The sequence below is a fragment of the Cyprinodon variegatus genome, unplaced genomic scaffold (assembly GCF_000732505.1).
Source record: "Cyprinodon variegatus isolate N-32 unplaced genomic scaffold, C_variegatus-1.0 Scaffold6, whole genome shotgun sequence".
Lineage (NCBI taxonomy): Eukaryota > Metazoa > Chordata > Actinopteri > Cyprinodontiformes > Cyprinodontidae > Cyprinodon > Cyprinodon variegatus.
In genome coordinates this window covers 2,426,173-2,448,131 of record NW_015150459.1, presented here as the reverse complement: position 1 = coordinate 2,448,131, position 21,959 = coordinate 2,426,173, and the positions used below count along the sequence as shown (strand labels likewise).

The window sequence follows — 21,959 nt, the reverse complement described above, 5'->3', positions numbered from 1 at the left end:
GCTTTGCCAACATTGTTTTTAGCATTGTAACAAAAAAGTTAGCATCTGTTTTGTGATATAACAGATCTGTCTTTTACATACAACCTTTATATTTCCACTGAATCCTTGTTAAATGCTTACTTCAGATTGTTACCTGGTTTTTACAGATGGTTTTTAAATATCTGGTCATTTGGATCTCTTTTCAGATGCTGCTTCAGATTGCAGATGACTTCATAGAAAGTGTAGTGACAGCAGCTTGTCAGTTGGCACGTCATCGCAAATCCAATACACTGGAGGTTAAAGATGTACAGCTACATCTAGGTAATTTCCTTTTTTGACTTTTCAGCAGAAAAAGCAGCATTTGGTATTTGAACAGTTTAGTTTTTTTTTGTATGGAGTTTTTAGAAAGTGATTTTTACAATGTCTAAAGGTTTTAATTAAGAGTCTTTAATTGGTTGAGTATAGGTCCAGTCCATGGGCATGTAGCCCGATTTAACCTGAGCCTTACTAACACACTTCAATTGTGGCTCTGAGCCCAAAGAAAGTATAAAGGATTTCAATATTTAATTTGAGGTATTATTGTTACTAGCCTCCACTGCTGTATTGAATGCACATTGCAAGGAACGCTATAGTTAACCTACACTCGGCACCAGAGACTTCTCATTGAGCAGTGAATCGGAGCAGGTCCATCCTTCCAAGAAGTGTATGTCATGCATACAACATGCAGCGTTTTCAGTGGAGAGTTGACTGATGTGCTATCTTTTCCTGCTCCTGTAGCTGCAGGACGGGTTCCTTTATCCTGACTGAACCAAGCAGTTCCATGGTCATGTGTGCACTGCATGGCCTGCTCATGTCCGCTTACCTGCTGCATTTTAATTTTTCTCTTTCACAAAAGAGTAAGCAACAGCTAAAGTGTTAAATTTATGTCTAAAAATAATCTAGATACACTACAACTAAATAGCCTAAGCTTATATCACACAAGAGAGAAAAAAAACAACCTGAATTTCTGCATTCAATTTTTGCTTAAAAACAGGTTTGTAATATTTTCTTCCATGCTTGTTGTGGATGTTAGTACTTGCATATAGGTAAAGGCCACCAAATCAGATATGTGACAATAAATATAACAAATGCTAATAATCCAAAGGCGTTTGTTGCTGATTGCCTTTAACTTTGTTTCTCACCAGAGCGTCAGTGGAACATGTGGATTCCAGGTTATGGATCGGATGAAATCAGACAGTTTAAGAAAGCTTGTACCACAGAGGCTCACAAACAGGTATGGGGAAAAAAAACTTGTGCTTTTGGGATAAGTTATTCATCAAGGCTGGTGTTATTGGTGTGCTGGACTAACTGTTTTGTTTTTTTTTGTTTTAGAGAATGGCGCTGATCCGCAAGACAACCAAAAAGTAGCACAAAAACTATATTGTACCATCTCTGTATATGTTTTTTTTTCTTTTGTTTGTCTTTTCTGAGTAATGAAGTAACATTGGTGTGTTGAGGGGTGCTTAAATTGTGATTTTTGTCTCTTTAACGTTTGACTGTCTTGCAAGAATCACAACAAAAAAAAAAAAATGCTATTCATGTTTTGATCTTTTTCGTTGCCATTAAATCCAGACTGGCAGATCCCCATCTTATTATTTTGAATTAATGTTTACTGGATTCTCTTTTTTTTTTTTTTTTTTTTGTATTGAATATTATTGGTTTTGCTTTTGATACTGTTGAGCATGAATTTGTGAGTGTTACCGACTCTTAAGCCTTCTGAGGAAGGTAATTTATAATGTTTTGCCAAGGTACATGTTAGGCATGAGAAAGCTTTCTGTTTACTCACTGTACTTTGTATTCCCCTTTGCATTTTCTGACAATTATTGAAAAGAAATGTATGCAGTTAAATTTTCAGTGTCTGAATAAAGAAATTATACTGGTAAATTACAAAAAAAATGTAAGCGTGAATTATATGTGGGAAAACTGAAGCTTAGCAATAGAGAGACGATAAGCACTCCACTTATTTTTAGCTCTTATCTTTGCCTTTGGTGGCTGTTGTCATTTAGGAGCGAGGATCCTAGGAGATATTTTACATGGTTCTTAATATTTAGGTATTTAGTCAATGCTTTAAAAAGTACAATTAATAAAACCATTTAACGCATTTTACCTGGTGGAGTTCAAGGTCCCATATTACCTCCCAATTGTGTGAAGCATAGAGTAACGGAGAACAGTCCTTGCACCTGTTGCTGTTCAAATTGTCAGCCGTTTAAAAAAATTATGTACAAAAAATACATTCTGCTGTAATCAATATTTTATCATCTGAGCAGCAGGACTAAATACTTTTTTATGTGGTTGGAATGAATTATACATTTCCTTTTTTTTGTGTGTGTCTAATACCATGGAGTTGTGCTATGTTTACCCAATGTTACACTGCCTTTGAGTCTGATAAGATGTTGCTGGTCAGTAAGACCCCATTCAAGACTCAGAATAAGGTAATAAAAAGGAGGAGCCATTTAAAAAAAAAATTTCTTCTGGTATACAGACTAACAAATCAGCTGATAACACACTATTTCTTAATAAACGAGGTCAACACACAGGGTTCATTAATACGGATCACTGAAAGTTAATAAAAACATGTCAGAAAGTTCTAAAAGAACAACATCAGAGGCACCCAAGAGATTTATTTCAACACCTGAAAACAAGTTCTTTTCTTTACGAAGATCTAAGATAAGGACATTTTTTAAGCTAAATAGGGACAATGGTATGTTTTAACTGCTCCCTGGTACAAACAAGTTACAGGAAGGAAATACCTCTGCTCCTTGTTTTAAGTTACAGCATGAGTGTATTTATATGTCAAAGGTACATTTATTTGCTGTTTCACTTAGTGATAGTGTTCCCCTAAAAGCCTGACACCACATCTCTGAGACATTTCTTGAGGCCCCTCTTAAAGTATGAAATATAATGAAAGCACTTATCCAGTATGTGCTACTGGTTCAGATGAAAGAAAAAATGGGATATTACCACGTTTCAGTTTGAATGTATTTGTGAAAGAGTGAGAATAATTTCTATTTTTAACAACTTATGCAAAAAGCAAACTCCAGGATATTAATTCTTACAGCTGTTTTGCTCCTAGACTGCGATTAAATGTTGGACTCATCAGTCCATTAGTGCAATAGGCTGTGGGTCAATGACATAATAAAGGAGGGAGAAAAAACTTTAGTAAATATAAAAAGCTATTTGGTATCTTATTTGGTTATAAGAATTCACACTATTCTCAAATTTATAAAATATATGAATATCAGATATGTTCTTTACAAAAACATTGCTGCCCTTTATAAAAAAAAATAAAAGAGAGAGAGAGGACCTGAACCAGGAAGCTAATATTTGTGATGGTGTTACATTTAGGTAAATGCAGCACCTTACAAAAATGTTCAGACCCCTTAAACCTTTATTCAATTTATGTCAAATCACAACCATAAACTTCACTGGAGATTTTAAATATGACCCCTACTAAGTCATGTAATGTAGTAAAATGGACTGACAGTAATAACCTTACAGATGGAAATATGATACATTTGGTGTGCATATACATTATATTCACACTTATTTAATCTGAGACCTCCTGAATAAAAAACAGTGACTTCACTAAACATTTACTATATCGAGTCTACCTGTATGCAATTTTTCATTTGTATAAAACTAACGATTCAGTAAAGAACAGGTTTTGTTAGAAAACATTAGTGCAAAAGCAGAATAATGAAGATCAAGGAACACACCACAGGCTAAGCGAACAAGAATTGGAGACTTAAGCAGGATTAATTTATAAAACAATAGTTTTATAACAAAAGCTTAAGCTCTAATGAGAGAATTAGCCAGGATGCCCGTGGTAACACTGGAGGAGCTGCAGAGATCAACAGTTCAGGTGAGATAATCTGTGAAGCCTTGCCCTTCAAAGATCTAGCCTTTATGAACAAGTGACCAGAAGAAAGCTGTTAAGAATGGCATTCTAAGTCACACATGAAAAAATGAAAAAGCCGTCCTTGCTAGATTAGACCAAAACAGAACTTATAAACCAAATTCTATGCATGCCTGGAAACCTTGTAGCTATCCATGTAAAAACACCATTCCACTGGGACACTTAATATTGTTAATATCATGTTGTGTGGTTTCTCTTCTTCAACAGATAAGCTGGCCAGGGTTGGAAAAAAAAAAAAAAAAACACACAAAACATAGCAAAATACAGGACAGTCCTGGGAGGAAACCTGTTAACAGCCAGCATAAATTACAATAGGCTGGATGTTTGTTTTCAAGCAATGCAATGGTGGCACAAACACAGACAGATCTGCAATGGAACAGCAAGATCAAAGCATATCTGTGAGTTAAAATGCTGTTGAGAATTGGAGCTATATATAAATAAACTGAATTGAAATTGAAGTGAAAATCTATGCCACGCAGCAATATGACAAAATGAGAAGATAAGAGGTATAGATATATATGCAACACAGCAAAACATTCAATCTAAGTAATTTTTATTCAAATAGCATTTTTTGTCTTGAATTGATGAGGTAAGTGAGACCCTTTGCCATTTAGAATAAGAAAAAACAACTGCCACTGACTATCTCAAGTGCTTAATATTTAAATATCTTATATTTTAAGGGTAAAAATGCTCCATTGGCTGCTCATCTTATTTACCTGCTCAAAGTATGGGTACTCATTTTTTTATTGTTTTGAATTGAAGGCACTATAGATGTCAAAGTGTTGGTAAAAAACTAATACATTTCAAAACTATCATCAAGGGTTTAATATCTCATAAATATTTAGAACTTTCCACTTATAGATACAAAAGTACATTTTGAGTGTCTTTTAGGGTGGTTACATTTCCCAGTGGCACCATTAATCCAACCTTCCAGCTTGCACAGCAGCATAGGTTTCTCAGTCCAGTATTTACCCACAGCACTTTTTGTTGTTATTGGTCGGTGAGCTGGGTTTAGACACACTGTTTCTTTTTGACTGCAGCGCCTGTGGAGCAACACACTTGACACCATCCCAGCCCTCCTGCAGTTGCACTTCTCCGCTTAACAGACCCTGGTAGACCCTCCGAGTAAGGAGCTCGAATGACTCCCTCACGTTTTTGCCAGTCTTCGCAGAAGCCTCGATGTAGGGCATCCCCAGCTGTCCGGCCAGTTTCTGGGCCTCTCCCTGACTCACCGCTCTCTCACCATCAGCATCCCGGTCAATCTTCTGACCCACCAAGACAAACAGAACCTTCTGTGGCTGCACTCGCTCACACACCTCAGCGTGCCACTCCTTTATATGGTCAAAGGATTGCCTGCTGGTGATGTCAAACACAAGCAGTCCTCCAACTGAGTTGCGATAATAGGAACGGGTCACTGATCTGAGAAGGGAAATGGGGCAAGGGGGAAAAGAAACAGTCAATCTGGGAGGATTGTTTGATTATTTAACACAAAATAAAGTAAATAGAAAGTCCAAAGTTCAGATTATACTTCATCTTATTTCCTTCTTCACTGAGCTGAATCGTGTGAGTCAAATTCTTTCAGATAAGAAGGTAGTAAAAGAATCTCTCTCTTTGTTAGTAACTGATAGCTGCTCTGTTTAACTATCAACAAGTGTGGAGATCTCCCATGAGTCACCGACTGTTTTTAAAACAGGCTTAGTGAGACAGCCTCCCACGGATGCAACTTTATTACTTCATTAAAAACTACCGCAACTTTTTTTTTCTTTTCTTTTTAGCTGACTGGTTGGACTGCAGAGCTGAGGTAAATACAAACGGGCTCAGAGTGCAATTTTACACAGTTCATTCAACTGGACAACAGAAATAATGATTTAGAGGCAAAATGAAACAGGCTACTTCCAGTCTTGCATTAATATGCTGAGTAAAGACAAAGGTGCCCCTATTGAAGGATTGCAGCGGCTGCATTTCTGTACACATTGCACACTGAGCTGGTGCTGGCTGTAAGTAAACACAGATCAACAGCTTGGAGGAAACTGGAGTGGTTCGTTTGGGTGCTGCATTTGCATACACTTCAACTGTTCTATGATGTTCACAATGAGAATAGTGTTTTCAAGATAACTGTCTAATAAAAACAGCTTAAGGGCTGTAGCACCAGGCTTAGTGCTTACAGAAGTTTTATGCAAGTGTAATAAACTCTTACCTGACATATTATTAGGCAGAGCTGTTTGATCATGTTCTAACACAGGTGATTCTGCAAATCCTGAGGGAGCATTTATTTCATATTGGGTCTTTAGATCTGGTTAATGTAGTTGCTAAGGTTGAATCCAACCATCAGAAATGGGCAGAAATGGAAAATAAACATTAATAGAATAGAATAAAAATCAATTTATTGTCATAAAATGGGGAAATTGTGGTGTTACAGCAGCATTACAACAGCAATTAAATGATTATTGTTGTCAGACGTGTTGCAATGAGTATTTCAGAAACTGCTAATCTTCTCGGGTTTTCACACCATCTCTCAGGTTTGCAGTGAATTGTCTGAAAAAGGAAAAAAGGTCCACATAGCATGGCTGTTGGCTCCACAAAACTACCTTAATGATGTCAAAGGATTGAAATGAATGATCAGTCTGGATTTGAAATGATACAAGGGCAAAGGTTGTACAAGTTACTACTTGTAATAACAAAGGTTGGAAGAATACCTGAAACAGACTATAGCAGTATGGCTGAGCAATGACCGAATAGAAGCATTGTTGCCTCGTCCAATGAGTCTATTTGAGATGTTCAGCTTGTTAGGCTAGAATTAGGTACAAATAAAATAAAAGGTGGATTCAGTCATAGTGTTAAAATATTTTCTTGGCAAACTTTAGACCCAAATTGAATCAGGCAGATATTATTTAAACATCAGAGCCTCCTTAATGCTATCGTGGACCATCTCCATACCTAATTGACCATATATACCTAAGTTCTGATGGTTACTTTCAGCCAGATAATGCACCATGTCACAAAAGGTCAAATCATCTTAAACCGGTTTATTGAACATTATAATGAGTCTACTGTAATCCAATGGCCTCCACAGGCACCAGATCTTAACATATTGGAGCATCTTTGGGATATGGTGAGACACAGGACCCACATCATGGATGTGCACTAGGGAAATCAGCAGCAGATGTGTGATTCTATCCAGAGAACAAAAAATCTCCAAAATGTTTCTTCAAAAGCATTAAAGGCTGGGTACAAAGATTTAAGGTGATTACAAAGGACAATGGGACTCTTGCCTGGTCAAGGGACAGAATACCTACTAAAGTGGCTGGTTAGTATAATCATACATCCAACAGTATAATGGAGCCATGGAATAAAAAATGTCTTTAGAAAAGGTGTTAAGCAACATCCAATATGATTCTCACCTGAACCTCTCTTGCCCAGCTGTGTCCCAGAACTGCAGCTTTACCCGGACCCCAGGCTCCACCTCAAGGAAGTGAACGTAAAAATCTACACCCACTGTCTGGTTGATAGACTCCAAAAACAAGTCCTCAGTATAACGTTTTAGTAGGGATGATTTGCCCACAGTGGAATCCCCCAGCATGATGATCCTGAACTGGTACTGCCAGAGCGTCAGGTCCATTCTTGCTAAAAGTGAAAAATGATCTTTTAAACAAAAATTCAACCCTTGGGATTTAAATGTTTGCTGTAAATAGATAGAGAATAACAAGGCTCATGAAAGGTTAAAGGGACGTACAGCGAACATGAATATTCTAAAGGTATGATCACTCCTACATTATCATTAAGCAGGAAAATTCCTTACCTCTTACACTCCAAGAGTTGGGAAACAACCAAACAGCCACTCCTTGTTAATCTTCCAAACATTTGCACAGTCCAGGATCACTCCCATCCCAAAATGCAATACATTTCATAGCTAGGCTTTTAGTAGTTACCCATCAAATCTAAAATGCCCTGCACGATAATGTCAGTAACACAACAGCTCTTATGTAAGCTCCTGATGGTAAATGATACTAGCATGTTCATAGTCGTGCAGGGGTGTGGACTTTAAAGTTTGCTTGTTGATACTTGACAAAGGGAGGGGCAAATGCACAAGGACACAGGGAGGGCTGTTTTGGACAGGGGAGGGCTTTGTGGGTGGACGCTCTGAGGTAGTGTGTAACATCATGTAAAGGGAAACTACAGTTTCCTGTTGATATAAACTGACATACATGTGTAAGTCATGAGCATGCATTAAAAATGGGGATGAGAGTGGGTGTTCTGTCAACAGAGTTTGCAGCAAATTTAATCACTTTATGATCATGTGTTGGGAGTGTACATTGCAACCAAAAAAGGGAAGTTGATAACAATGGAGCTTTAATTCCCATGAGAAAGCATGAGGATAAACCTGATGCTGTAACAGTCTCTGAAAACATTCCATTAAAATTGAAATGCGTTATAGCCTATGAATGAAAATGTTTATAATTCATTATCTCAGAAACTTTAACTATAACATAGGATTCTAAATTTTCAAGTATAAACAATCAACAAATATGATTAGCCACAATGCTCATTCAAAAGAAATATTTTTTTTTCTCCAGCAATAGATGAAAAACCCAACAATTCATTATCTTGCCTCAGATAATGGGATTATATCTGTACTTGTCCTGTTAAATGTCAGTGCTGCATTCGACACAGTTGATCTGAATATTCTTTTAGAAAGGCCTTAAACATTCTATAGGGATATATGGTATGCATAGTATATATATATATATACACTATATTGCCAAAAGTATTTGCTCACCCATCCAAATTATTGGAATCAGGTGTTCCAATCACTTCCATGGCCACAGGTGTATAAATTCAAGCACCTAGGCATGCAGACTGTTTTTACAAACATTTGTGAAAGAATGGGTCGCTCTCAGGAGCTCAGTGAATTCCAGCGTGGAACTGTGATAGGATGCCACCTGTGCAACAAATCCAGTCGTGAAATTTCCTCGCTCCTAAATATTCCACAGTCAACTGTCAGCTGTATTATAAGAAAATGGAAGTGTTTGGGAACGACAGCAACTCAGCCACGAAGTGGTAGGCCACGTAAACTGACGGAGCGGGGTCAGCGGATGCTGAAGCGCATAGTGCGAAGAGGTCGCCAACTTTCTGCAGAGTCAATCACTACAGACCTCCAAACTTCATGTGGCCTTCAGATTAGCTCAAGAACAGTGCGCAGAGAGCTTCATGGAATGGGTTTCCATGGTCGAGCAGCTGCATCCAAGCCATACATCACCAAGTGCAATGCAAAGCGTCGGATGCGGTGGTGTAAAGCACGCCGCCACTGGACTCTAGAGCAGTGGAGACGCGTTCTCTGGAGTGACGAATCGCGCTTCTCCATCTGGCAATCTGATGGACGGGTCTGGGTTTGGCGGTTGCCAGGAGAACGGTACTTGTCTGACTGCATTGTGCCAAGTGTAAAGTTTGGTGGAGGGGGGATTATGGTGTGGGGTTGTTTTTCAGGAGCTGGGCTTGGCCCCTTAGTTCCAGTGAAAGGAACTCTGAATGCTTCAGCATACCAAGACATTTTGGACAATTCCATGCTCCCAACTTTGTGGGAACAGTTTGGAGCTGGCCCCTTCCTCTTCCAACATGACTGTGCACCAGTGCACAAAGCAAGGTCCATAAAGACATGGATGACAGAGTCTGGTGTGGATGAACTTGACTGGCCTGCACAGAGTCCTGACCTCAACCCGATAGAACACCTTTGGGATGAATTAGAGCGGAGACTGAGAGCCAGGCCTTCTCGTCCAACATCAGTGTGCGACCTCACAAATGCGCTTCTGGAAGAATGGTCAAAAATTCCCATAAACACACTCCTAAACCTTGTGGACAGCCTTCCCAGAAGAGTTGAAGCTGTTCTAGCTGCAAAGGGTGGACCGACGTCATATTGAACCCTATGGATTAGGAACGGGATGTCACTTAAGCTCATATGTGAGTCAAGGCAGGTGAGCAAATACTTTTGGCAATATAGTGTATATATATATATATATATAGTATATAAGCTCAGAGTTGGTAGCATTATCAAACAGTACTGGATTAACTTCCATTGTTATGCTGATGATACTCAGCTATCTTTGTCCATAAATCCCGGTGAAACTAACCCATTTCAGACATGTCTTGGAGACATAAAAAAAACCCTGGATGACTAAACTTTCTGCTTTTTAATGCAGACAAACTGAGGTTATTGTTTTTAACCAGTCATTAAAAAGAAACTGAAGCTGAAGAAGCCAAGTTGGCCTGGTTCTGCTGGAACTTTCTTCCTGTTAAAAGGAGTCTTTCTTTCCACTTCTACATGCATGCTCAGTGTGAGGCATTGCTGTACAGTCAGTGACACAATGCAGGCGAATATCTACTGTCACCATATGCTCATCCAGGAAGAGCATGTCCTGTAGTCAGTAATAAGCTGGTTTTAGTTAGATAAAAAAAAGGTTTTACCAATTTGACTGTATGCTCGAATTGTATTGTCTCCATAAATTGTCTTGAGATGACATATGTTGGGAATTTGAGCTGCATAAATAAACTGAATAGAAAAATAAACTTAATTGAACAATTCAGTTAAGTGTATGCTATACGCAAAAGTTTGACCAGAAGGGCAACAACGGAGCAACCCAACATCATTGTGCACTGATGCAGCAATTCATGCAAAAAAACCCTGATCAAATAGTGAGCACATAAAGCGTATACAGCACAGGAAAACCTTTCAAGTAAGCCAACTTTGGTAATGAGGATAACTTGCACTAGATTTGGTCCTGTATAACAATCGATTTTTAAAAAAATTAATGTGGGACGTTATTTAACTATAAGTCACCACCATGGTAATGAATGGAGAAAAATGTTCTACCCCCAAAAAAGATAAAGATACAGTAAAATAGAAAATAATGGAAAATACTTTTATACATGCTGGTGATATGAGGCCTATAGTCTAAAGTTTTTTTTTGTTTTTTTTTTTGCTGAAACTAAACAGTTGATGAATCCAGGCCAGGGTCACTTAACATTCACTAAACTATGACGGAAAAATACCAGAACACAGAATGTCCTGAGTTAAATTTGGCAGTAAATGGCTCCTATGCTCCAATAAAAGATAGAACTCATCCACACAATTACTTCTAAAGGAAGAATGCATAAACCGTAATTATTTTAATGCTTCTAATGTTCTTTCTGCTAAACAAGTGGCCTGACAGAAGGATTTCAACATATCTAGGCTATGTGAAGGTTTCTTGGGTTCATAGTGGCTTGATGTATAATTTTCTATAGAAACTTCCACAGCCTCAAGCACATTTTATTTAGTGTTTCTTTTTTTCCAGGTAATTTGTAAATCATTTATGTTTTCTGTGGTTCAGAAATAACTTGAATCAACAACTGTTGTCCTGCAAATGTCTGAAGGTAGTGGGTCCTGTAGCATTGATACTATCCTCAGTCTACACTTGTAAAGCTCTTTTAAAATGGATTTTGCTCAACAGTCAGCTCAACAACATAATGTACTTTTTTTTTAAGGGGTGTCACATCAACAGAAGGTGGGGATCATTTTCAGGATAACAGCCACTTATGTTAAACCTATGTGAAAAGAATGATTTGTATCTAGAATTTGTGCTGTTAACATCCAAAGTTTTAAATAAGTTCTGCTAAAAATAAAATACATTTAAATAAAAAGAGAAATGTATTTTTAGCATAATCGGTTAAGCTAAGATGTGAGTTTTTTTCTGGCCTGGGTTTGGCTACATGATTAAAATTAAAGAACAGCTCATTGATCTTCACATTCGTATTGCTCAATTGCTGCTGTAAGTTATTTAGAAACTTTATGAATTAAGGAATATAGCAGTGGTTCCTGACAATGACCATTTTATGGTGGCTGCATTGATCTAATACTATGGTGTTAATAAACTTTAACTGCAACACTCATTGCTCTATTAATCCATTTCTTTGCATATTCATTTATAGAGCTATTAAGCACTGAAGGTATAGCTACACCCACCGTGTGTATCATTATATTCAAAGGTCAATTAGGTTTATATTTTATAAAATCGTTGTTAAATCCTCATTAGTTACCATCGTATAATCACGCTATAACCTGTCAGTCTAGGTTAACCACTGGTAAGGTATCAAGTTATTGGGTGTGAAATTAAGAGTAGCTGACATCAGCTTTAAGGTAGCAGATAAACTTTAGAGGTTAATACATGGAAGAGAACAAAGTCAATGCAGATTGGTTGATATATGTATATTTTAAGAAGAAAAAGCTACTTTTTTGTACCATCAGATACAAATAACAATAAAAATTTGTATATGAAATAGTTTACTAGTCAAATTTCTGCCTAATAATACCATATTATAAGAAGATGCAAAATATTTTTTTTCCTGTTTGAACCAAATGTATTACTGCATCTTTAATATCCTTTTTAAATTGTTAAGGTTTGGGATACATTTTTAGCTAAATTTGTGTTCTTTACCCTGAATTATAAACCAAGTAGTGAACATTCTAGATAAGCACAGTCACACCATACCAAGAAGAAATTTTAAAAAGTTTTTACTGTATATCGTAGGAACATATTGTTTTAACCGAAAAGACAGAAAACACCTTAAGAACAAACCTAAAGTTATCTTAGTTCCCTAAACTAAGCAAATGACAAATGCTAAAGGCAGGAAATCTAGAAATCACATGACCATATTTGGTGGTGGCTAATGTTGGGGGCTGGAAGTAGTTGAGTCTGCTTTGATAATCTCACTAAAAAAGGTCAAAAAACAACTTACTGACAGATTTCAGCCTTAATGGCTGCCAGCCTTTCTTGAAACCTATTTGGGTCACTTGTTGGCCTAAGCTCTCTCCACATCACATCATAATATCCAGTCTGTTGAAACATGTATTAAAAGTCCCACACATTTTCACTTGCAGCAGCTTTGACACTGATTCAGATGTTACAAGGTTGTGGAGTCAATAAAATTCCTATCATATTAATGTGTGCGATGTGGAGCCATACTTAAAACAAGGTGTAAAGGTCATCAGCATAAATGTTTATTGTGTTGCTATTTCTCTGCAAGGGTGTAGAAATAAAAAAAACATACAAAAAAATAAAATAAAAAAATAAAACCCTCATATTTTTTTTTATATATACATACAGTAACATTGCCTAATAACTTTTAAAGTGTTCCCCGGATAAATCATGGCAAAACGTGTTTAAAGCAGCAAAACCAATGAGTCAGGTAGAGTTGGTGTGCAGAAGAAACAGCAGCTTGTCATTGGAGGAGTGGTCCAAGCTGAACAAAGCATGGCAAAGCAAGTTTATTTGTAAAGCACAATTCAGTACATAGACAATGCAAAGCTCTTTACATTAATTATATAATAACATAGAAGTAAAATAAAAGCAGAATAATATCAGTTAAATATGAAAAAAACATGAGTAAAACGGTTGGACCACAACCTTAAACTAATAACACCTCAGTTAACAATTTTACTTCTACAATCAAAGCATCGAAGAATTGCATTTTTATTATTTTTGTAGGTATTTTATTGCTGTTTTAAGGTAATTTTGTTGGAATTTTAATGATATTAACTAAAGCACAATTAGCTTTCTATTGCTCAAAGCAGATACAACAATTTAAAACTCATATTCTAACCTAAAAAGCCTTTTGAGGAATAGAAAATATTGGAGTTTTTTTTTTTAAAGCAGAGCTTTAATTGTGCATTCACCTTCTATAAATAAATTTTCAATGGATGTTAGCTGTGTGTTTGAAGAAGTAGCTGCTCTTTTGCACAACTCAAACAATTCCGGGAACACACTTTATATGGTTGCAAAAGTCCAGAATAGTTTTCATACTTGAACATCATCTTTTATTGAGTAAATTAACTGCTTTAGTGTTTCCCCAAAATGTGTAGAAAACTCAGTTTTTAATCAGCTCCGTTGGTTTTCCTGAAACAACAACCCATCTGTTTGTACAAAGAAGAAACAAGGAGGAAAAAAACCCTAGGTTTTCCTGCAGATGCATACTCAGTATACCTGTGTTGGATATGAAAAGGTTGGTCACAAACCTTATACTCCCTTCCATTTGCCCTGGGTTGTGCTCTGGCATTTCCAATCATCTGTCAAGATCAAATAGAACGCTAGTCCTTCCTTGCTGATACGGTGTAATATGAGCACAGTGTGAAAAAAGAAGACAGCCTACCCCAGAGTGTTTGCTTTCTGGGTTAAATTCAGTTGAGTTGGCATCTGTAAAATGCAAGTGAAAGTGAGATCAGCTCTGTTTCCTAAAAGCATATGTTCTTTCACCATGTATGCGTTTTTAGAGAGTAGAGCAAAAGGTTCCCTTTACATAACATTTCTTAACATGGTCTTCAACTCAGCTTTCCAACTAAGAACATTGCACCAGCTGACAGATTGCCAGCAGCATGCCCAAACATACCTGCAGGAAAACAAGAAGAGCATGATTCAATGATAACAACAAGGATTTAAATCAAATCAGAAAAAAAAATCTGTGCAATACAAACAGCTCTCATGAAAATTAACCTCAAAGGAATATTCTGGTAGAAATTAACATTTGACTCAGCAGATGTGGGGTATCTTTTTCAATGCCCCATTCTCTGAAGTTGAAATTCTGATTTCAAACGTCAGGGAACCCTGAGCAGTATTGAGCTAAGTATTCGGTAATGCTGTAGTGCTTTCGCACTTTATTCTACTTGTATCTCATAAAATCGTTGCACACACTGTACTTTAATATATCTATTTATCTTGTAAATGTTATTCCACTATTAGAACACATCGAATTGAAGAAAACACATCATTATAAGCTCTTATTACTGTTAGTGTTTCACAACAAACAGAACATTGTAACAAGAACATTCTTAACTGAATTGAGTTGAATTGAATTAAATACTGGCCTCTCATCTTTGCATACTGTTAAAATACAAAATTTCTGCACAGAGGTTTCTGTACACTATACCAGCCACTGGGTAATAACATTCCATGTATTCCTTTCCTGCCTGCATTTCCCATCCTGCTATGAGATGTTAGATTGTTTCTGGGTCCTCTTTGCACAGCCTGCACCTGGGATGTTGCCTGGTATGGTAGATTGGTCTATTGCTCTGGTACTCAAGGCCTGCTCCTGTGTTGGCATGATCATTGCTTCTGTGATGTCCTTCAACCTGGCCCTCTTTAGCGATTGGGAAGACTTGGTCATACCAGCCACTTCAGCTATCTGTCATTGGTACATCCCATGCAGCGGTTTTCTCTCCCAGGATGGTTCTTCCAGTTCCTACCTTTCCAGCTCCCACTGTCTGTGACACATCCCTTGGGGCCATCTTTCTTGGAGCTTAGATATTTTATCTTCAGTGGTGACTGATACTCTCTAGGCCTCTTTCTTTCCGCTTAGTGTGTGGTCAGTAGATACTGGATATGCAGTGGGAGCCACCATGCACTGTAAGTAGCATTTGTGTTTTAGCATCATTGCCCTCAATTTCTGCTTTATTATCACCCCAGCAGGGTATCTGATTACTGGTATAGCTGTTGATTGGCCTTGTTCTTATCATTTAGCCTATCTTAGAACATGCCTTGAAGGTATTAAGCTGTTGCTGATTTTGTTGTGGCCTCTTCATGGTTGCCAACTTTCTGTGGTATTCCAAGGTATTTGTAGCTCTCTTATACATCTGTTATTCTGTCATGATCTTGGTGCTGATGACTGATTACTAATTTCCCTCACCAGCTTAGCTCAGCCCAGTTCTCATTACTGTTCATCTGATCCACCTGCTTAAGTCTCTATTTAACCAGCCTTTAATCAGTCATCAGTGCCAGACTATTTTCAGCCTTTGGTGAGAGTTTTGTGAATGTTTCTGATTGCCTGATCCTGACCTTTCCTGCCTCTGACCTCTGAGCCTGCCTGTCCTGTTCTGTTCTGATCTGTTTGCCTGACCTGTCCTCAGTCTCCTGCTGGATTCTGCCTGTGGATCGGATCTCTGATCTCCTGGCCTGGACTCCTGAGCACGTCCTCCACACCGGCTTTGGCTTCGCCCTCTGGATTATCTTGCCTTCCTTTGTCTGCTCGGTTCTGATCTCCTGCCTGTTCTCCGACCTTCGGGACTTCAGTGTCTAGGACTCTGTGCTGCGCCTTTTCGGCAGCGACCGGCTGAGACCAACCTTGTCCTTTGGACATGGAATGAAATTTAAGACCAGGTTAGTGGCTCACACATTCATTATCAGCCTCCACCAGATAGACATGGTCACTAGCTTGCGTTCTCTCCCTGCAAAGGTTCCTGCCTTAGACACTCTCGCAGTTCACTGCAGATCTGTTTTTTAAAATAAATGTTTTTCAGAAATATAACAGTCTGCCTCGATGTCATTCTGATGTCCCTGCTGTTATTATTATCAATAGCCAGTTTTGTCGATTTTCTTTTGCTGAGGGGTTCCAGGCCAGATACGATAGCCTTTAGGAAACCAGGTTATTACATGAATGTCTGGAAGGTAATCGTACAGTCTAAAGAAAGTGTCTGATATGTTTTAACAATTCACATTCGGGGGAAACATTTTAAAGATAAAGCAAATGTTCTTAAAACTGTTGAACTGGAACAGCTTTAAGTGACTAACCTCTGATTTTGTTCTGATTATATTGTTTTGTGGCTTACAGGTCACTGTACGGGTGAATGAGTTTTCTCTGTGGTGGGATATTTGCTGTGATTGTTTCTGGAGCAAAGTTTAGCTGCTGTGGAAGTAAAAATGAGTTGCTTGAGCCAAGTAGCAAACACCTGAGCAGTGATTTAGTATATTGCATATTCACTTATGTTTAAAAAGGACTTAGCCATTGTGTTAGCACAGCCACAAGGTGTTTTACTATGCTGGAAATTTGCAGGACAATCTTTATTGTATGCTCATATCCTCAGTTTTTAATGAGTACAAATTAAATTTTACTCACACTTTACCTTAATCCCATGTGTCAGGCCAATTTTCTTATTTTCTTTCACAGGAATAAGACTGATTCAATCATATAAGTTATTAAATATATTTGTTATTATGTAAAAACTGTTTTAATTGAAGTGACTTTCTGTCTATTCTTATCCTAACATTCTCTGCTTCAACTTTTGTGACATTTAAGGGGTATTAAATAAAAGCTTAAAAGTAATACCTTGAAGCATTATAGTATAAGTTAAAAAAATTCTATAATTACTTTATCATATGGCTGAATGTTTAAATCTAATGTAAAATATGTAGTAAAGATAAGACAGAGAAATGATAATCTAATCATAATGTGTGTTAATTATCCCATGAGGTAAGAGGCAGTGTTTAACACTATCTGGTTCTGGAAGGATTTTATTGCAGATGAGCCACTACATGATGAATGATACAAATATTTTTCTACTCTAGTATATTGAAAGAATACAAAATCTGAAGAAGGTAGTAAGATTGAGGGTGTGGCAAAGATTGAGGGAGCAAATGGGGCTAGTTTTTGTAATTTACAATCTCACTACAAAACTGCTAGCCAAAGAAATGTGAAATAAGAAAATCAAGGTGAACGGCACTAAAATTCGGTGATTGCAGAGTTCATGTTTGTTAACAAAACCGGTTGAAATTAATTGGTCATTTATAGTTTAGCAGTAGCAAAAAACACATCACCACATACATTTTATTTAATAAACTAAAACAAGTGTGAGGATTTTTTGTGGATATTTAACAGTATTCTGATGATTATGGATCACATCTAATAGAAATCTGAAACTAAATTGTTTGTCAATAAGCACAATATTACTAATGACCAAAAAATGGGTTAATAAAAGAGATACAAAGTCAACTAGTTGTACAGGAGGTGCTAAGGAAGTGCAGGGATTATCTCCCACCTTTTATCCTATATCCTATATGTTACATTTTCATGTGTTCTCTTTTAGTTTTTTCTCTTGACCTGTCCAAAATTAATTTGTAAAAAAAAATTACATTACATTCTATTCTGATACTACAATATTCTTGAATAAGAACAATGTATCATGTAGAACACAACTCTAAGATTTTTTTTCCACTATCATTTGTTTCTACATGTAAAAAGCTTCTTTCCAGTTTTACCCATTTACTTAGAATTGCAGTTTTAGCAAGAATTCACCAAATGTAAATGGGTAATCTTTCTTAGCTGTGGTAGTGTAGTCATAAGAGTCTATCTGCTTCATAACAAGATCAGAATATTTGAGAAAGATTTGATCAACATCATCACAGCAGGTAAGCTGGTGTATAAATACAGGCGTTGATGAAACATTATTAAGACTTTATAAGGCAGCTCAAGTGTATATATCATTTTTATCATAAAAACAATTAGTTAAACATCTGGATACCTGGACCTCCAGTTTTTGATTAATGATGATGGCTAAGTGCTAGGAGGCATAAAAAACAGATCTTTAGGAGTAAGCTAACTTTCTGTTTTTTTTTTCTTTGGACCAAAGCAATGGAAAGACACATGAAAACGAATAACATAAGCTGATTGTATACAATCCAAATTGTTTACATCCCTTGTGTTGATTGAATTATATGAACATGAAAGTGACAATAACACGGAGTAAGAATAGTCTCTCTCTGAACATTCTTTGGGTAAAATGCCTCCCAGCAGTGTAACTGTGACAAACTGTCACATAACTGAGGGTTATTTTTGTCCAACTGAAAAATGCAGCAGGGGAAATACATTGTACCGTTTTGGTTAGTCCATCTATTTCTTAAGCATCTTTCGGGGCCACACTTTTACCTAGAAGGTTAGTTTATGGAACAACTGATTAGAAACCAGCTGATCTTCCACCAGCAGGACGACTAAATCAAGACGGAATCATAAAAAAACATAAGCTTAAAAAAATATTTTTTCGCTGTATTTATTTACAAATGATTTAACAGGATTATGTCTTCATAAATAAAATGCATCAAAAGAACACTAAAGATGTCTAAATTCTTAACTATCCTTTATATTGCCTTGTAAGGTGTTCTGCACTTGACCTCTGGTTGTATAAAATGCAGTGGTCAAATATATCAGTTCAGCTAGTGTATGTGCATAAAGCACATAGAGTATGCAGTGGAAGTTTTTTTTTAAATTCTTTATTCTTTATTCTGTCATGGCATCCCTGTACTGGTATATTCTTAGTTTCCACCACTCTGACATCCAGATGTTGACACAGGAAGCTTAGACTACAAATATGAAAGAAACACTGTTGTTTTGTGAGTCTTCACACAAATAGGTGGAGAAAAGAATACAGTTATGGGGACTGGACCCTGGTAGTGTGAGAGGAGTTTCAAAATATGGTCAATGAAAATAACTGATTGAGGTAAGTTCAACACCTAACTTCATAAGGGTTTAATGCATTTGGCTCCACTTTTAAGCTGAAATCAGTTCAGTAGTACACCCTGTGAAACAAACTCTTGATTTATTAACCAAGAGTTACCATACTGGGTATAAATCAGGTATATTGCCTGCTTCTTTTTCTCCTTTCATTGCTTCAAACATGTGCAACCTGAAAGAAAAGGGCTATTTTACAGCCTCCCTTCAACAAATCCATTATTATACCCTCTGATTTGAGTCTGTTGAAAATGACTTTTGTTGTTCTGCTTCACTGACACATCCATTTGTGCAGGTACAATGGTTTCCAGACCCCTTTTGCTGAATGTTGCAGATATCTTCCATCGCTTCAGGCAGCATACTCACTTTTAGATTTGATTGAAAACCTCGATTTCTCTAACTCACTAAAAACAACTTCCTGGTGTTAAATCATAGACTGAACCATGGGAGTAGAACTCTAAACATGACATTTTGACTCAGCAAAACTGTGGTGGGTTTCAGTTCAATGTGAAGAGAAAATACATTTAGATCAGACTCACTTTACTAAAAACTAATTAGCTCTAAAACACCCTCATTATCTGCAGAAATTCTGCTAAAAAAATCAGATATGCAAAAGAGATCAAGTAATAAAAACACTTCACTTGTATTCACACAATATAAGAGGAATGCTTAATTCTCTAGTGAGATAAATGATGTTTACCACAGCCTCCTAAATTGAATGAACTCTTCACCTAAAAGGTAGAAGCAATAGACTGAATTATTTTTTAAAGAATAGGAAAGTATTCTAATGTTGATAAACGATCCATAACATTCAAGGGAATAATTATATTTTCTCCTTCTTCTCTTTCTTAGTTTTTATGATCACACCACACACAAATCTGATGTTTCTCTCTGCAGGTGATAATCCATTTAATAGTTTTCAGGAGGAGGTGAAGATTAACCACCCGACACCCTTCTGGTTACTCAGCATCAGAAATATATTAAACTTGATCTATTTCAATTATCCTGTACAACAAATAAAACTCATAATGAAATTAAAATAGATATTAAAAAATTTTTTAAATGCTTTTTGTATTTTCCTAAATTTTATATCGTCACAAATTTACATCAGGTGTCAGTAACAGCCATGGTAATCCAAAAATGCAAAGAAATTAGTTATTATGTGAAATAAAATGGAATATAGATAAAATAGATGAAAAACACAAAGAAAGCAAAGGAACTAGTTGAAATGTATTAGTGTTTAGAAGGAAATTCTATTGCTATATGAAAATTACTATAAAATGTCTGTATATGAACTGATTACCCATAAAAAACTTTTATCAACATGAAAGTATTGCGCAGTCGAATATGACTGGTAAAGAAACGGGAACCTCACAGAAAAGCCTGCAATTTATAAAGGATACTAACAGCATGGTTACAGCAGCATTTCTAAACATACCGTATATAAGATCCAGTGATTGCAACCATATTCATAGGTCAATAGGCCAAGAGCCCCTCATTACATTTCTGACCAAAGATTTAAATGAAAAACCAAAGGAGTTGTCAAAGGGCCAATGTGCACAATTACGAAGGATTCCCAAGCTGAATAAAAATGATGGTAAATCTTGTTTAGTTTGTTGCAGGAGATTGTGTGGGAGAATCAGTGAAAACATAAATGCATCTTAAAAAATTAATATGACTAATTGCTATCAGAAGTCTTAAAGTTGTCATTACCAAAGACCTGTCCACATTTTCAATAGATGTAGTTTTAAATACATGATGTACAGATGTAGTTTAATACAGATGTAGTTTTTCCTCCTTCCAATTACACTTTGCTCTCCTGTACTTTTTCACAATAAAGGTAGATTCATTTCTCAGGGCTAAGATGTAGCTTTGACTTGCCTCATCTGCAGCAGGAGCTTGGCAGGTTAAGTAACACCAAGAGCTCAGCTCTACACAGCTGCCTTGTTTGGAATCAGGCAGACTGCAGTCCTAGTTAAAAACATGAAAAAACTGAACAGTAGCACGAGGACTGACTTGCATAAGGAAAGAGAAAGTTTTAAATAAAACAGGCTAATGATCCAATCAAACTAAATCAAATTAAAATCCACATCAACTGGCAGGTAACCCTTTAATTGTCATGGTTTATTATTAGCATTTTATCAAGGCTGAGTCAAAGATTGCAAAAGATTACAATAGCCCACATGTGAATATTTAAGAACCTAACAATAACATCATATATTGGCATTAACTTGAACATTATTGCACAAATTATCTTTTTGATTAGCTTCTAACTGATTTAGATATCCATTAAATAATTTTTTTGCTTTGTCTGCTTTTTGTACTTACAAACAACCTTACCACTAGATGGCATTAGTGTTACATGTATTTTCATTCAACCAAGCTTATCAAACCATAAACATGTCTAACAATATTCAGAAATAATGAGACCGCTGAGATTATGAAAGAAAATGTGCCACCAGGGTGTGGAAATGCACATATTAACAGAAATATAACCGTGGGTTACCTAATATATATCCTGGCTCAGTAATGAGATAAACAACAAGCCACCCCTGTTTAAAATCTCAATTTACATGGCAACTGTGTCTCACGGATATGAAAGTTTACCAATGTATTCACTTCTGTGCTGCTCCAGTTTTGCTGTGGGTAATGAGGATGGTGATTCTAATTCATTTCTGCCCATGATCTTGATCTAATTAAAGGCCCTCATCCCTGCAACATCATT

General features: G+C 36.7%; 2 protein-coding genes across 3 annotated transcripts in view; one reads left to right on the top strand and one right to left on the bottom strand.

Moving 5' to 3' along the window:
• taf12 (TATA-box binding protein associated factor 12) overlaps window positions 1-1,921 on the top strand; it is a 3,961-nt gene extending 2,040 nt beyond the window's left edge. Inside the window, exons 3-5 of the mRNA XM_015375174.1 lie at window positions 147-300; window positions 1,164-1,252; window positions 1,351-1,921. Of these exons, the coding sequence (XP_015230660.1) occupies window positions 147-300; window positions 1,164-1,252; window positions 1,351-1,386 (279 nt within the window). The 3' untranslated portion in view covers window positions 1,387-1,921. The remainder of the gene's footprint in view (window positions 1-146; window positions 301-1,163; window positions 1,253-1,350) is intronic.
• An 808-nt stretch (window positions 1,922-2,729) lies between these two features.
• Window positions 2,730-7,972, bottom strand: rab42 (RAB42, member RAS oncogene family). Of its 2 annotated transcripts, none has more exons than XM_015375161.1 (3): window positions 7,734-7,972; window positions 7,336-7,616; window positions 2,730-5,353 (listed from the first exon to the last, which is right to left on the bottom strand). In XM_015375161.1, the coding sequence occupies exons 2-3, from the start codon at window positions 7,551-7,553 to the stop codon at window positions 4,903-4,905; spliced, it is 669 nt and encodes a 222-aa protein (XP_015230647.1). In that variant the 5' UTR covers window positions 7,554-7,616; window positions 7,734-7,972; the 3' UTR covers window positions 2,730-4,902. The 2 variants fall into 2 exon arrangements, with proteins under 2 accessions (XP_015230647.1, XP_015230639.1); XM_015375153.1 differs by having other exon boundaries at window positions 7,336-7,558; window positions 7,734-7,971.
• Window positions 7,973-21,959: the final 13,987 nt, after the last annotated feature.

Bases quoted from the DNA above. Each gene is read 5' to 3' on its own strand.
- rab42 (XM_015375161.1), bottom strand. From the start codon at position 7,553: ATGGACCTGACGCTCTGGCAGTACCAGTTCAGGATCATCATGCTGGGG. The intron at 5,354-7,335 runs GTGAGAATCATA...TTCCCTTCTCAG, and splicing joins GCTGGGCAAGAGAGGTTCAG to ATCAGTGACCCGTTCCTATT.